This window comes from Aulostomus chinensis, chromosome 2 (genome assembly GCF_037954235.1).
Source record: "Aulostomus chinensis isolate RoL2024-O1b breed Wild chromosome 2, RoL_Achi_v1.0, whole genome shotgun sequence".
Lineage (NCBI taxonomy): Eukaryota > Metazoa > Chordata > Actinopteri > Syngnathiformes > Aulostomidae > Aulostomus > Aulostomus chinensis.
This window is the reverse complement of record NC_141321.1, coordinates 2,424,514-2,441,379: the sequence shown is the minus strand read 5'-3', so window position 1 is coordinate 2,441,379 and position 16,866 is coordinate 2,424,514. Positions and strand designations below refer to the sequence as shown.

Genomic DNA, 16,866 nt, shown 5'->3' with positions numbered 1-16,866 from the left:
GATAGTGGCACTCAACACCGAGATCCGGCACAGTGTGATTTCTGCAATCAGTCCAGATGGTAATGGAAGATTCTGGAGCTTATTTTAGAGCTCACGTTGGAATTTATAATTACACACTGAGAAGTTTCTTTTTCTTTTTTCCTAAATGTGTGACTTTTTGAAAATGTTTTTCTTGTACATTTGAGAAGGGGGCTTCTTTTGAATTAGACTTTTTTTAATGGATTTACCATTTTAATCTCAGGGGACATCACATTTTTCTCTTGCAAATCTCACATAGAACGGCCACACAAACAACAGACACATGCAACACCCACACAAACAACAGACGCGTGCAACACCCACACAAACAACAGACGCATGCAACACCCACACAAACAACAGACACATGCAACACCCACACAAACAACAGACGCGTGCAACACTCAGCTTTTAATGGATGTACCACTTTAATCTCGCAGACTTCCATAATTTCTTTTTTTCTTGTTGATTGTGCTAAGTTTGATTTTTGAGAATTTCCACTTTTTCTTTCTTTGTCTCAGAACAGTACTCAGAGCTTGGTTCAGTGTTGGTGCTGGTGTTGGTTCAGCTTGATCAGTGTTTTCCAAAGCCCAGTGTGACAGTTTCAAATATTCTCACTTGAAATTATCACTCAAATCTGAAAACAGTTGATTATTAACATACATGTAATCTATTCATTGGTGCAGCTCTGTTATTCCATAGATGTGTAAAACTATTTCTAATGGTCCACTGCATGTCTACATAAACACTTACATCATTTCACCTGTCTTTACAGTCATGTTTCTTCTGGAGGAAAAACAAAGTGCACTGAACTTAAGCAACCAACTTATTAATCAGCTATTTTTGTGATGCACATAGCAATGGCTCAGCAACTGAATGACCTTATCGATGTGTCACATTTCTAATCAAATTATTGTTTCTATTCCCAATAAGACTGCAAACCAGAAGATGACCTTGAGGGTCATTCTAACAGAGGCAGATATAAGAAAAGTCATCCTAAGTACAAGGCCCTCTGCAGTTGAAGCTTTGATAAGCAAGCTTAAAGAGGCACTGGGACTTCAATACAACTTCAGTCTCCAAGACCAAGACCCTGAATTCAATAGTGAACTTTGTAATCTGACAGATACTGAAGAACTTCCAGAAAAACCAACAGTTAAAGTCTTGCCTGTCCTTGAGCTGGTACCTGTTCCACCTGATGAAGTCCTCAGTGACACACTGAGTACAGCAGATACAGAGATACTCTCACACTCATCTCAGGAGCAACAGGAACAGTGGCCAGAATTTTTTGACATCCCAACATTTTCTGTTGATGTACAGTGTAGACTTAGGCAAGCAGATCTGCAGTTTGTGAGTGAGGGAACATACCTTAAAGTATCAAAAGAACTAAAACATGACATACTTGAGAGATTGGCAGAGAGCATGTATAGCTACACAGCTTCCCCAACTGCTGCCCAGTTCGAAAGTGTTGCAGCAGCACTGATGAGCAAACACCCTTGTCTCCAGGAGCGAGGCTCAACCACTCGCTGCTGTGGTTGGAAAAATAGTCTAAAGCATAAAATGGCTAATTATAGAACAAAGCGTAAGCAATCAGGATGCCTTGATGTTGCAATAAATGCCGGTAAGCGGGGAAGGCATTCAGCAGAAGGACAACCAGCTAACAAGCGCATCAAAAAGGCAAAGAAAGGAGAAATCAACTACTTGCCCAGCTTCCCGGATGGATTTGATCAGGCAGCCCTGGAGGGGGCCTGCAAAGACTTGGTTGATGAAATGCAGAGGAGAACACCAAATGGACCCCTTGTGAAACAGAAGATGGATCAGACGTTTACTCTGAGAAGATAAGAGGTCGTGGAGTCGGAACCCGCCATAAGCACAATGGTGAAACGCTGGCCTGCCCTTTTCTCTGAAGATCAGGTATGTTCATGAAAGAGAAGATAGCTCATGTCTTTCTATCATATAATGTGTCTGATGTATATTTCTCTTGTCCTCTTAAAGGAAAACATTGATATTTTTAATTTCGGGCATGTTGTTTACATCAACATTTCAAATCATACAAAAAGGACATTCATGGATGTTTTTCAGCTCTACTTTGCAGATGGCTTGCCTTGTGTAGCTCAGTTCTAGGTTCTTAGGTTGTTTGGTTTTTTGTTCTCTGTATTTTTCAGGTGTTCATGGAGTTCAGCAGGATTGTGGGCAAGAACCTCAAGCAGGAATTCTTTGAGAGCATCGATCGTCACAGTCCTCGAATCCTTGAGATATTTCGTTCCAAGAGAGGGAATGTTGGACAGTTGTTGACACAGATTTCCCAACAGACCAACGTAGGTCCATACACATTATGTTCTTGGCATTGTTCTTTACAGGTTTTGTAAAAAACATCATAGTGCCACTCTATTGGTTGTGTCATTCAATTTCTTATAGATCCTTATTTGTTTTTCATTTTAGCTATCTAACTTGTTATCTGTTTAATTCCCAAAAGACTACCGAGCCAACTGCGATCTGGACACAGGTGCTCAGAGGGCTTCCAATCATCCTGGGGGACAACCCCACAAACTTCTTCAAAGCAGGCTTTGTAAGTAAGCTCTTGCTTTCTTATCATTTTCACCATTATTCATTTTTCACCGGGACACTCTTACAGTATACTGATTGAAGTTGTTTCCAAATGAGAAGTCTAATGGAATGCTTGTGCTCCTCTGTTATTTTTTATTAAGGAATCTGATGATGACGATTCTTTCCGTGACCTTGACATCAGGATACTTCTCACTGAGCGTGCTCACATCTTCCCAGCATCTCAGTCCAGCCTCGTTGAAAAGCGTCATTTAGGGAGAAGTGATGGGAAACATTCAAGATCTGCCAAAAGCAATGTGCATTCTGTTTGGACTCACATATGCACTCCATCTTAACTAAACAGGTATTGCTCTCGTCAGGCCAGACTAACCTAAAACCGAAGCTACAGACTTTGAAAAATCAGCTCGCAATGTAAAGAGATGTCGGCTCTACTGTAATAAGCTGTTGACTGCTTCTTTTTGCTACACCAGTAAAAACACTTTCTGAACCGTGGGGTAAACCTTCTTTATTTTCTGTAAAACAGGCCGACAAACAGGCACACGTAAAACGCAGAGACGCACACAAACAACAGACACATTCAACACCCACACACAAAAGACACTGACACATACACTCCTACACACACTTAAATGCTGTAGGAAGCGGGCTGAAGGATGTGACTTATGTGAAATTAGAATTGAGACGAATTGTAGCAGAGAGACATAAGATCATCATCTCTGGAGATGGAGTTGGATGTTGTTCTGATTTGATAGCCTCTGTTGGTCCATGTGCTGGCCTCCCTCCATTTAGGCAGATGAATATTTGTTATTTGTACATTTGAGCAGAGGTTTCTTGTGAATTTTGTTTTTTTTATGGATTTACCATTATAATCTCAGGGCACATCCATGTTTTTTCTTGTAAATTTGTGATGCATTCAACACCCACACACATAATTGTTTCAATGATTTGAAATGACCTTTTTCAGACGAATCATTTTAGATTGGATGTGTTGATGTTGACCTGATGATGAGTTTGTAATTACAACACTGGCTGTGTTTTGCCATTTACTTCAAAATAAAATGCGTTGGAGCATTTAAAGGTGTTTATTTTTTCCATCTAATTTAATTGAAACAATGTTTTCTACAATATTAAAAAACAAAAGAAAAGGTAATTAAATTAGAGGAAAAAACAGTAGTTGTAGTGAATTAATACAACTCAACATATCCAGTTTCAGCTTGCGTAAAAAGTTAACGTTCCATGTTAGTAAAAGTCAGCATATTTAGTTTCAGCTTGTGCAAAAACTAAAGTGGTATAGGGCAACAGGTTTCCACGCAATTCGCGAGTAAATTCAACTAATTCAGGTTAAGAGTGTAGTAGTATTTTCATCATTACTGCAATATTTTGTTTTCAAAAATATTTTTCTTCAAATTTAAAAGTAACTGTTGGGTCCAGGGACTGCACGGTGGTGCAGTGGTCAGCACTGTGGCCTCACGGCAAGAAGGTTCCGGGTTCGAGTCCCGGATTGGGCATGGGATCTTTCTGTGTGGAGTTTGCATGTTCTCCCCGTACCTGCGTGGGTTCTCTCCAGGTACTCCGGCTTCCTGCCACCGTCCAAAGACATGCAATTGGGGACTAGGCTGATTGATACTCTAAATTGACCGTAGGTATGAATGTGAGTGTGAATGGTTGTTCGTCTCTGTATGTTGGCCCTGTGATGGACTGGCGACCTGTCCAGGGTGAACCCCGCCTCTCACCCGTAGACGCTGGGATCGGCTCCAGCCCCCCCGCGACCCTTACTAGTAAGGAATAAGCGGAAGACAATGAATGAATGTTGGGTCCATCAAAAGGTAGTAAAATAAAATGACATTTCTGACTGTGCAAAAACTGAAACACCCATTCCTCAACATGGAACAAAAGTAAAGCGCTTGAGTAAAAATACTTTCCACCTATGGCAGAGAAACTACCCATCATGGCCAAGAGGAAGAAGAGGGTATCTGATTCTCCAGCACTAAACAGTGGACAATAATAACCTTCATAGTCACCTTGTGTTTTATTTTTTTCCAAAGTGTTGATAAAGTATTGTTATATCAGTTACAGTAAGAGTCTGAGTGGAATGGTGGTGAGGAAGGCTTCAGGAGGAAGACCGTGAGTTTGTGACATCACTTTGGTCTTGGGGCTCTGAACACTGGCTCCTGTCATGATGACTGACACACACACACAGCACCTGTTTGTCACCGGTTGATCACAGCAACATCACAGAAGAGCTGCATGATAACACCTGGTGACTGTGTAGTAACGGGTGAATGGGCCTCATATAAGACATCCGATCCTGAAGACAAATGTACGCTGAAGAGCATTACATTTGAATCATCTCTGACCTGAAGTTTTTATTTGGTAAGCTGACTCATTCTTTTCAGGAAGACCTCAGGTACAAACCAATGCAAATGTCTGAGTGTTGGTAGATTCAGAGACATCATAGTTGAGGAGTGATCATGGTTGGTAGGTGGTCAAGTTGAAGAGGTTCTCACTGGCAGTTTGTTTGTGTAAACATTGACAGTGACAAAAATGCAGCACAGGAACAGAATCTTTGGCATGGCACAGAGGTAGAGAGGCCATCTAGCAACTGAAGGGGATCAGACTTCTCATGGAGTAACAATCAGAAAGATCACTCGTTTTACTTTGTGCGTCTTCCAAAGTTGGAAAACTGCAGTTGGAGATGTGACATGGTGGAACTTCTGAGACTCCATACAACAATTTCAGATTTTCTACAACTGACACATTCACGTTGCAGGAATATTTTGCTGGAACATCCTGCAGTTTTGTTGTGTAGCATTGATCTGAACCAGCTTTTAGCTTGGTTACATTTGTCTTTGCATCGGTGCTGGAAAGTCCGTGTCTTTCATCTGCTATGAAAAGTCTTTCTCTTCATTGATCATTCTCTCACTGCAGGTAAAAATAGAATGGCAACTATGTATGGAGCACTTGTCAAAGAGGCCATTAAGGTCTTTGATAAGTTCACCCCAGGCAAACATCAAGTGGAGAACTTCCTGAAAGATGCTTCAGAGGACCTGAAGGTACACCAGAGGGATTAAATAGCTGCTAGCAAGCTCAGATGCTGATCGTCCACCATATCAACTCAGCAATATCACGTTGGTTTTTGTTGTAGAAAAGGGGAACCCAGCAGCAGAAGTTTGTGCTTGATGTCATTTCTGGATGTATTGAGCACAAAACCCTGGTGGACCTGGTGATCGATGACTTCTATGGCCAAAATGGAAAGATACCCAAAAGTCATCGCAGCCAGCTCGCCAGTAAGTAAACAGCACTTTTTCATTTCAGTCAGAAAGAAACAAAATGGCGACTGACGTACTTCTATTGTTTTGTCAGTTATCTGTTACCTGGCCACATTTGCCTTGGATGAGATTGGACTTCGACGCTTTGACATCATTGTCAAGGCACTGGACTGCAAAAACATGCATGCTGTAAGAACATCAATTTGATCAAGAATACATTTTTCCATCAATAAGACTGTACTACTTTAATGTACAAAAACTTGGTCCTTCATCCGATAGTACCAGTGATGGCGCATTTAATGGATGAGGCACTGGAAAGAAGGAACTGTTTCGTGCTCTTTCATGGAGAATGGTTTTGTTCATGTGTTCTGTTCTAGTTCCTGAGTTTCTTTTCCTCAAACCTCACCACATGCATCCAAGAGAAGTGGAGCAGTGTGAGTGATGCTGCCCATGTGGAGGAGAAGTTAATTGGTCCCCTGTTGAGGTGAACAAAACTGTCTGTGACCATTTTGAAGAAATCAGTTGTTTTAAAGGCAAGATACAGTAGGAGGCAACACGTTTATTTTCTCCTTCAGATGGCGACCTGAGATTAATAAAATTGTAGTCCAGCTTGCAAAGCAGTTTCCCAAAGGCCATCAGGTCAAGAAGGTGCCAAAAAAACCCACTGAGCCCCAGGAGGTCCCTCTCACCCATCCCAAACCAGTGCCAAATCTCATCCCACTGCGGCAAAATCCCAGACCAGTAAGACCCATTTATTGCCTTTGAATATTTCCGTACAATTAGATGTGTACATGTACGTCTCTCTCTTTGCTTAGATTCTGAACTGCATCAGGGTCATTCATCCATCCATCCATCCATTTTCTTCCACTTATCCTGTTAAGGGTCACGGGGGAGGGGGCTGGAGCCTATCCCAGCAGCTTTCAGGGCTGAGGCGGGTTTCACCCTGGACAGGTCAGATCAGAGTCATGCAATTGACAAATTGTGGTTGGAATGAGTTTGACCTCTTTGGTAATTTAGCATTTTCTGATGAAGACCTTATTAATATGTCAATATCAGTTGGGTTTTTAGTTAATTTTGGTTAATTAGTTTATTTTGAAAATATTTGAAAACACCAAAATGAGAACATGTACATATATGAACAGGCAAAAAAAACTACATCCTTGCCAAAGCTCAAGCAAATCAAAAAACAGTAATTCTGAAAAAGTGAAAAATGGATTTAATGTTCAAAGAGATGAAGGAAGAAGTAAAAAAAAAAAGAAAATTGTAGTCTGACAGGTAAAGGTGACAGGTTGAGCCTCAAGCAACCATATTGGCATTGGTTATATTTCTACCTGTGGGCCTGCAGGTCCACTGGTTGCTGGGTTTGTATTGTGCAGGGCTTGGACTCTCCTCATACCTGCTCCCACTACGTAATTTCTTTCCTCAGTATGATAACTGTTCCCATGCATCAGTTAACCAAAAAGGTCTGATTCCTTTAGAGAGGCAGCAACACCTTAAAGACCACCAAAGCAGACACCCTGAGAAAAGAGGTGATCGAGAACCGTCAGGCAGAAGAGGAATTCCAGAGGTATGGCATGTAGTTTACCTTCAACCTGTTTGAGGAGGCTCCTCAATATGATCAGAGTTCTCTACAGGACACTGCTGGACTGAGCTGAAGCCTGTGATTTGTCTGAGGGAATTCTACATGCTGGCTGGTCCAATAATACCAGTAATGGATGGGATGGCCAGTGTGGATGCTGCTATGTGGAACTGAATTGTCTGGTTTTGAGATTTCTGTAAACCACTCTGTGTTAAGAGTAATTTCTCTGTGTGTTGACCCAGAATTCAGTGCCTGTTGGAGGGGGCAGGTGATCATAATCGAGGGCACATCACCACCAAGGAGCCATTTAGGGACCAGAAGGCTCCTCAACTCCAGGAAAAAGAGGTGGGTAAAGACCAGTAGACAGTTGGTGAAAATGAAGGTTACACAACACAAATACAAGGAGGATTAGCCAGAACATTTCTGCTCTCTGAACACCTTTTTAAAACAAGGGATTTTCATGTAAAAATGTGCTCCTTGTGTTTGTATCTTTTTGGCTGCTCAGTTGATGCAGAAATACGCAAAGAAGAGGCTGCAGGAGGAAAGAGGAATGAGAGACTTGGTGCGACAGGTGGCAGAGCGCCAAAAGAACTACAGAGTGGCAGAGGAGAAGTTGACAAAATCAAAGCAAAGTATTGGTAAGCTGCTAGACTTCACGTAGTATGAACAAGTATGATCATTTGTTGAAGAGATCCTTTTCATTCAAAGAATTTCTATGCAAATACCACAGTGAAAGAAGTCACCAAGAAAAATCAAGAGCTACTTCGTCAAGCACTGGAGGAGGCACAAGCAGAGCTCATCCTGAAATTTAGAGTAATTGGTGAAATCCTCACTATTAGTTCACTTCCCCAGAAGAGACTGAAGGCTCTTGATGGCACTGAGGTAAGTGAAAGAAAGGATTGGTGTCTTCTCACAGTTCACACACTTCCTTCCATGTGTCATGTTTTTCCTTTGTGTCCCATGCCAGCCTGCAGGCCAGGATCTCATGGAAGAGATGTCCCTGTTGGAGCTGCGGAAGCGGCTGTTCCACCTGAAGGAACAACAGAAAAAAGATGAGATAGAGAAAAACGAGCGTCTCAGGCAGAAGCTGAAGAAAGAAAAGCAGCAGGAGCAGGAGAGGTTGAAGAATATGACGCGCAAGAGAGAAGTGGCAAAGGCTGCTCCAGCCAGGTCAGGATAATAACATGGAACATGAATATTGCCATTCCTAGGGTCAGAGCCCATGTGGGCTGGGAGGGACCCATATGAGGAAGAGCTGTTCTGATTGCAATGTGTCAGATGCTTTCATTTGAGGAGGGTGAGCTCTGAGAGATCCAGCACCACAAAGTCATGGTTGTTTCGCATGTTCCAGGAAAGTGGAGGAGAAAGCCAGAGAGGAAGCGATGAAGCAGAAGCTGCAGAAAGAGAAGCAGCAGCAGCAGCAGCAGCAGCAGAAGAGCATCAAAAAGAGGGCCCTCGATGCCTGCAAGAGAGAAGAGGCAAAGGCTGCTGCAATCAGGTCAGGATGATACAGTCAAATATGAATGTACCCATGGCCAGAGGCCGAGTGGCCTGGGAGTGACCCATGTGAGGCCGAGTTGTTCCTGTTGCATTCAGACAGATATTTTGATTGGGAAAGGTTAAGCTCTGAGAGACCCAGCACCACAAAGTCATGGTAGTTTTGCATGTTGCAGGCAAGTGAAGGAGAAAGCCAGAGAGGAAAAAATGAAGCAGGATCAGAAGAAGAAATGTGTGGAGAAATTGCTGGTGAGTCAAAGGAAAAGGGAAATGGGTAGAGACAAAATCAAGCCAGCCCCCAGGCAGCATCAACAGTCTGATTCTAGAAAACAGCGCCAAGGGGCCAACGTTGCTGCCGACTCATTCCAACTGACACCGTGGGAAAATGGTGACCGTCTGTCACCAGGATTACAGTTCAGAATCTCCATCACCGACTCAAACCCAGGACCCATATTCTCCAGAAGACATTCATTTGATGGACTCGTGCTTTTACCCGGACGTGTTCCTCCTTGATACGGCTGCTTGTGATTGCCCTCCCTCTGCTGTGAGCAGATAAACACTGTGGGCTCCAGGTTGGAGGCCCTGGGTGTAAATGCCTGTGGCCTCCTTATTACTGGCTGCTACCATAGAATGGTTATCAATGGCCATCTGTGCACACAGAATTGTATCACACAACTTGTGTCACACAGGTCCGTACCCAAAAGGAATGCCTGGCAAGATGTCAGTGCTGAGCTTGGACCACCTGGATGGTTTATGAAGTGTGTGTAATTTACCAGGGAGTGAGGGCTGGGCTACCAACTAAGAGGACACATGAAGGAGAAATGGAAGGGGCTCAGGGACTCTTACAGGGACAAGAGCATGTAGATGGGGAGAGGGTCCACAGTAGAGTCCCTTTGTGTCCACAAGACCAATAAGTGGTAGCATGGAGCAAGAAGATATGGAGGACAGGACATCAGAGGACAGAGAGGAGAAGGAGGGTCAGGACCTGGGAGGCTGACAGGACCATGGGGCCGCAGGTGCAGCTGCAACTGACCAGGACGCTAAACAGCCACAGGTAGGATGATGTGATGACACAAATCAATGTCTGACATTTATCAGCAAAGTCTATATTAGTGGGGACAATTTGGCGTTTCTGAGACATTGACTCAAAAAGCAGCAGGTTGATTTCTGTTCATGGGCTCCTATTATGTTGGTGTCTTCATATTATTTGTGGATGCTCATTTCTGTATTGATGCAGACAGTTACGTTAAACCTGTAAGAATAATTCATTTAGTCACCAAACTATGACCGTCATGTCTTGACAGGATTGGACTTCCCACAGCCTGTTCAGGACTCCAGACAGCAACCCTGCTCCACTGCACGCCCCCCCACTGGTATAGATATAAATGACCTTCATCTCTGTGGGACAGGCGTGCATTGTCTTTAACGGTCTCATATCATGATGGATGCACATCTGTTAACCCTTGTATGTTCTGCTCTGTTGTCTATGCTGTGCTGACTGAAGGAAGGACCCGGACCACGTCCAGCTACTGGTTGCTCTCTATTGAAGGCAGGACAGTGGATTTGTCTCCACAAATCAACAACAACAAACAAAAACACAATAAGGTTCTGTAACATGCAGTCTCCTCCACACAGCACACAGGCCTCAAGCTCCTCCTCTCAGCAAATCTGGCATGGACCGTTCCTGCATACATGACTAATACAACTCTTAGTATTGACAGCAAAAACACTTTTAAATAAAGATGTGAAAATGAATGAAATATCTTCCCAACATAAACCTTCAAAATAATAACTTGGGTTTCAAAGGCTCTTGCCTCCCCCCAGACAGCAGGACCCCCAACCCCTGCCTCATGGTGTCCAACATATTATGAAACATTCACTTCTCTTTCTAACAAATTTTATTTTGTGTTTTAACATCTTAGCATCTTTTTGAAACTTTCTAATGATGTCTCTCGTTTCTTGACACCTTTGAATGGATGTTTGTTTATTAAGTCTTATGATTTTTATTTCTTTCAAGGTGCAATCAACAACATTTATATCTCCCAGTCCGTCGGTGTCTCACTCATTCCTGCTGGAGTTATCGATTCTACCGGGTACGCTCACGATAGCAGGAAAAAGGAGGACACTACATGTGGCCTGTCTTATTGTGGTACATTTCATGATGATGTCACACACTAACAATAACAACATTAACCTTCTTCAGAGGCTAAAGTTGCTAACATGCACAGTTGCTATTGTTAGCAAACATCTAAAGCAGAAAAGTGGCCCCCTCAGCATGAATTTGGACCAGCCGAGAAATGCTGAACCTTTTTCTTGCTCCGTTGTTGGTCCGACAGTCTTTGACATGGGAAACAGAATGAAGCCTCATGTGTCTCAGAGATTTCTCTAGTTAATCCAACACCTGGGAACTCCTGAGGTCTTGTGTGTTATGTTTGCCTTCTAGCAATAAAATAATGGACACTAACTTTTGCGGTCTCACTCGTAGTTTATTCTGGCATCTTGGATTTTTCCCATAACAACACACATGACTGGACTATGTCATCAACTACAGTGTCCCTGAATACACACACCATGTGAACTTGAGGATGCTACACTGTGGTCAGTAAAGACACATAAACAACATGTGATATCAATGTATTCATGCTATTGGCTCAGAGATCCTTCATGGTTTGTCAGCAAGCTCACTGGAATTTAAATGTTACAAACATGTCCGCACAAATTTCCATTCAAAAGGTGTTGCCAACTAAGTTACTTTGTTGCTATATTTCGCGAGTTTCAGACCCCTCTAGCAACCAATTTTCCAAAAAAGCGACTAGCGACAAATCTAGCGACTTTTTGTGGTGTCATTGGAGACTTTTGGAGACTCTGATGTTAAAGCACGTATCAGTGACTCTTCTCAACGAGCAGCGTGTGCTGCCATGAGCCTCACCCCCATCCCACAGCACTCACAAGCGGCCCAGTCCTGGCGTGTCACAGCAGTCCCTCCCAGCTGCAGTCAGAGGAGACGTGTGCACTCCTCCGCATCAAGACTACAAATGACTCGCGCATGCGCTACGCCGCGGCTGGTTGAACCCGTAGGTTGAATCAGGGTGGGAAGTAAATATAAAACTTTCTTTGTCAAAAAAAAAGCACTGCAGTAAAATAAATCACTGCATTTCACTCACACAGCCTCAGTCACTTATTCACCTTGTCCACTGTGTGTGTGCCTCTCTGTGAAACTGAACATGTCTCAGTCTAAACTGTACAGTCAAAAATACAGGAAGGAGTGGGAATCAAACCCAGAGTTCAAAGCCTGGTTGAAGCCATTCATTGGTGATGATCCACGGGCGTTCTGTATGTACTGTAAGGCTGATTTCTATGCCAAACTGTGCGATGTAAAAAAAACAACAAAACATGACAACACAAAAACACATTCAAAAGGCAAAGCGTTCCACTTCCACACAAATTTATGGTTAAAAAAACAGATTCTGAAGGCTGAGGCCACCATGGCATTAGCTATCGCTAAACACTGTTCAATGCTGGGATGTGACCACCTTGGAGAAGCATGTAGAGTGGCTTTCTCAGACTCAACTGCTGCTACCCACTTCAAAATGCACAGGACAAAGTGCACAGAATGATCAATGGTGTTCTAGCACCTCACTTTCTGAAAAAGTTGGTTGCAGATGTGGGTCAGCCTCCTCCTTGATGAATCTATGGATGTCAGTTTTTCGAAGTACCTGGGGGTTGTAATAAGGTACTTTAGCGACAGCAAGCACACAACTGTGTCTACATTTCTGGGGCTTGTTGAGTTGGAGGGAGGAGATGCCAGATCTATAGCCGGTGCTGTTGTTGCTTTCCTCGACAAGTGTAGCCTTAAAAAAGAAAAACTCCTGGGAATAGGGACTGACAATGCCTCTGCTATGACGGGGGTTAACATTGGGGTCCATGAAGTGCTGAAGGAGGAATATGGCCTCAAAGATCTTGTGCTTATTGGTTGAGTGTGTCACTCTCAGCAGCTCGCTGTTAGTCATGCTTCAAATGACACCATCCCTCGTAGTGTGGAATACTTGGTATGAGAGACTTACAATTGGTTTCCAGTGTCTCCAAAGGGCTGATAAGGGAGGCCTACAAGGCCATATATGAGACTATCAACTATGGTGAGAAACCCTTCCAGACAACTAAGGCGTGTGCCACATGTTGGCTCTCCACTGAACCTGTGGTTTCAGGCATTTTGGACCAGTGGGAGGAGCTAAGGCTGCATTTCTCAGTCACAAAGTCCAGTGAACATCGCTACATGAACAAGCATCCTCAGAACATCTTGTCTCTAACATTTTTAAAGTCAGTGCTGGGTGAGGTACAGCTGGCCATCAAGGCTTTTGAGGGAAAGCAGGTTGATCCTCTTCAGCTACTTGACAGCTTGGTGAGCCTGATAAAGTGTGTGAGCAGCAGGGTGCTGTATCCACTGGCAAATGTTGATGTGCTCAAAGGGCCAATGGATGGACACATCAGCCCCAAACCATTCCTTGGTTACCTCTTTGAGTCCAAGGCAGCTGAGCTCCACCTTGCGCCAGAGGATGAGAACAATGTCAGAAAGTGGTGTGTTGCTTTCACCATCTCGCTCACTAATGAGTTGAGGGGGAGTCTGCTAGACAACATGGAAGCATTGCAGTACACGTCAATTTTCAATGTGGAGGAAACACTGAAGCACAATAAGAGCCCTGCAGAGACAGACAAGATTGTCCAGCAATGGCGTGTCATCCATCTTTGTAAATGGAATGAGACAAACACACACTGGGCTTCTGGAGTGAGATTTGGAAGTTCAGGGATGCAGCTGATACCAACCTGTTCCAAGAACTTGCCATGGCTGCTGCGTCCGTGTTGTCGTTGCCACACTCGAATGCTGAAGTCGAGAGAGTATTTAGCCAGATAAGTGTGGTAAAAAGTAAACTCAGACTTTGATGTCCTTGCAGACCCTTCACTCCATCCTGTACATCCGATATGGACTGAAGCTGTCAGGTGAGGCTTGCTATGAGCACCAGCTGCCCGATAATGTTTTGCAGCTTTTTGGCACATCAGCTGCTTTCTCACTTCAGTCAGCTCCCTCAGTTGCTGAACCTGCCATTGACAGCCTTGACCAAAAGGATGATGACCCACTCTTTCTGTGAGCCAGCGCAGCCTGTGTGTGTGTGGATGGAGGTCTGGGAAAACAACAAAACACTGAACCTGCGTGAGGGCCAGACAAACACCACTGTCTCACATTGCCGCTGACAGCTTTTTCTTTTGTCTCTTTTTGGTCCATTTAGATTTCGACTGTACAAAATGTTTAAAATGTTACAGTTAAAATGCTTTAACTGGGATTTGTTGTTGTTTAAAACCTCACAAAACTTTAAAACAAAACAAAGAAAACCTCAGTAACTCTGTCAAATTGTCTCAATTGGGACACATTTCCCGGTGCCAACCCTGGATAAAGGAGGAGGGTTGGTATTGTGACATTAAAAAAAACAAGCATCAACAGAAGAAAGTTATAAAAAGTCAACATAATTTTGGGGCTGATGCCAAACAAGCTAAGCCTGCGTAGAAAGTGCAGTCTCTGAGACACTTTAGAACATAAGAGATCAACATGTGCGCTCCATTTCAGTGCGTTATCCATCATTACACCCAGATATTTGTATGAATCAACCTGCTCAATATCACAGTCACCGATAACAGCACAGCTGTGACGTTCACATTCCCTCGGATCCAGGATCATCTCTTTGGTTTTATTCGTGTATAAGATAAGATGGTGCCTTTCACACCAGACCTTAAAGGAAGCGATCTCATTAAAATAAACAGAAGCACAGTCACCGACATTCAAGAGACTTAAAATCATTGTGTCATCAGAAAATTTGATGGTAAAGTTGTTGGGCTGACTGCTGCGGCATTCGTTTGTGTACAGGGTAAATAAAAGAGGAGAACTAACAGCTCCTTGGGGGATCCCTGTACTGCAACTTTTTGCTTCAGAGTGTTCCATTTACATCAACTTGTTGCGTTCTGTCAATGAACAGAGAATAAAACCATTTAACAGTCAAGGGATTAACTTGAAGGTTGAATAATTTCTGGATGAGAAGATTTGGACAGACAGCGTCAAAAGCAGAACTAAAATCAGCAAATAAAATACGTGCATAAGCCTTGGGCTTTTGAAGAAGCTTACTGACTAGATGGGTAACACTTACAATCGCATCCTCAGTGCTACGGCCCTGTCTGTAAGCGAACTGAAGAGGATCGAGGAATGGAGATAGCCCAGGTTTAATTAGATTCACTATGAATTTTTCAAAACATTTCATTACCACACATTAGAGTTTTCGGTCGATAATCCTTATTTTCTAAGGGACATGATATTTTTGGCACAAGAATGACTGTGGACTTTTTCCAAAGAGAGGGAACTGTGTGATTATTTAAGGACATTTGAAAAACAGGGCACCGAGCTTTAGTTAATTCAGAAGAGCAGTGTTTATATAAAAGGGTCCTACAGATTTCTTATTGCACACTTTACTAAATATTGACTGAATCGCAGAAGGGTGGATTATCACACAGTTAGAGGAGGAGCAAAGATAGTTCAGATCAGGCAATTCAAATGATAAAAAAGGTTTAGAATCAAATCTTAAAGAGAAGTCATTCAGTGCATTTGCCTTATCAGCTTCGTTTGAGGTAGCAATGACTTTTTTAAAAGATGTCATATTTGTTACCTTCTTCAAGGAGTCCCAAAGTTTTTTATTGTCCATAGAGCTACAGCTCTGTTCGATAGCATTTCTATGATTCTCTCTGGCCTTCCGTAGGACCAAATTTAAGTCTTTCTGTGCCGCAGCTGCACCTGCACGGTCCTTCTGTTTAAAAGCCAGTTTCTTTTTGTAAATGCAGGCTTTGACCTCCTTGGTGATGTAAGGTTTGTTGTTGGGAAAGTGAATCACCTCTTTTTTAGGAACAGTCTCAACGCAAAATTTGATATCGTCAGTCATAGTCTCTGTGGCCTCATAAAGCTCCAAATCATGAAAAATACTCCAGTTAGTACAGTCAAAACATCCACGTAAGGTCTCAAGGCTGCCATCCGTCCACTGCAACGCAGTTTTTCGTTGTGGCTCGCTGGACTTAAGTACAGTTTTATATGTAGGAATAAGGTGGACGGTCAGGTGATCTGAGTTTGTGAGGCAGAGTGAGGCAGAGTTTGGCAGTTAGAGAGGCTGAGGCCTGAATAGAGGCAGCACTGATCTTTGTTACTGCAACAGCACAGAAACCAACGTAACCGGCTTACGTTCTCAGCTGGATTGTTCCAATCGATGTACGATACCTCTCCAACGAACAGGTGGGAGGACGGCCTCCAAAGCCTCCGCCTCATGGACCGTGGTTCGTGCTGGGATTGGAGAAGGATGGAGAAGGGAGGCTTGTTGATGAGTTGCAGCTCATGTGATTCTTCAGATTTAGCTCTGCCACTCAGCGATTCTGTGTCAATGTTTGTGGAGGCAGCAAATGAAATGCAAGGGGCGGGGCAAAGGAGACCTTGTAGGCGGAAACAAAAATGGAGCTCATATTGTTGGTGTCTGAGTATCGGGAGCTTCACAACATGACTCGACATTACAATATTGACCAACACACAATACATGCCAAGATTTTAGGACCGTGTACATGTTGTAGTGGGGTTAAATCAAGTGTGGTGGACTTCTGGGTGGGCTATCCCAATGCTATGGCGTGAACTGAGGCACATCCCATCATCACCACCTTGGACAGTAGCGACTCCACTGAAATCCACTTTGAGAAACGCCTGGTGCTCTGGAAGAAACTTCTGATGGGGAGATGGTTTCCACAATCATCATAGCACGACATTTTATTGGAGGGCACATTTTAGAACCAAGAGTGGAGAATTGCAAATCCAATGTTTTTGATCTAATATCAGAGACACAGATGAAGTGACCTTTTTTTTTGTAGAGG

The 16,866-nt window shown here is 43.3% G+C and overlaps 1 protein-coding gene and 1 long non-coding RNA gene across 6 annotated transcripts; both read left to right on the top strand.

Annotated features, from left to right (window-relative positions):
- Positions 1-2,226: 2,226 nt before the first annotated feature.
- On the top strand, positions 2,227-3,736 carry LOC147268794 (uncharacterized). The gene is made up of 3 exons (XR_015111175.1): positions 2,227-2,333; positions 2,492-2,584; positions 2,724-3,736. It is a non-coding gene; the product is annotated as an uncharacterized LOC147268794 (long non-coding RNA).
- Positions 3,737-4,846: 1,110 nt separating this feature from the next.
- On the top strand, positions 4,847-11,338 carry LOC147268793 (cilia- and flagella-associated protein 99-like). Of its 5 annotated transcripts, XM_086222851.1 has the most exons (15): positions 4,847-4,953; positions 5,509-5,633; positions 5,726-5,867; positions 5,944-6,038; positions 6,227-6,333; positions 6,425-6,590; positions 7,328-7,416; positions 7,671-7,773; positions 7,934-8,066; positions 8,159-8,310; positions 8,396-8,598; positions 8,780-8,926; positions 9,102-9,979; positions 10,230-10,298; positions 10,430-11,338. In XM_086222851.1, the coding sequence occupies exons 2-13, from the start codon at positions 5,520-5,522 to the stop codon at positions 9,436-9,438; spliced, it is 1,788 nt and encodes a 595-aa protein (XP_086078977.1). In that variant the 5' UTR covers positions 4,847-4,953; positions 5,509-5,519; the 3' UTR covers positions 9,439-9,979; positions 10,230-10,298; positions 10,430-11,338. The 5 variants fall into 5 exon arrangements, with proteins under 5 accessions (XP_086078977.1, XP_086078987.1, XP_086078959.1 ...); XM_086222861.1 differs by lacking the exon at positions 10,230-10,298; XM_086222833.1 differs by having other exon boundaries at positions 10,230-11,338.
- The last annotated feature ends 5,528 nt before the right edge of the window (positions 11,339-16,866 follow it).

Excerpts from the sequence above, each read along its gene's own strand:
- LOC147268793 (XM_086222861.1), top strand. The coding sequence starts at position 5,520 with ATGGCAACTATGTATGGAGCACTTGTCAAAGAGGCCATTAAGGTCTTT. Across the intron at positions 6,039-6,226 it reads ACTGCAAAAACATGCATGCT|TTCCTGAGTTTCTTTTCCTC; the intron begins GTAAGAACATCA and ends GTTCTGTTCTAG. Across the intron at positions 6,591-7,327 it reads TGCGGCAAAATCCCAGACCA|AGAGGCAGCAACACCTTAAA; the intron begins GTAAGACCCATT and ends TGATTCCTTTAG.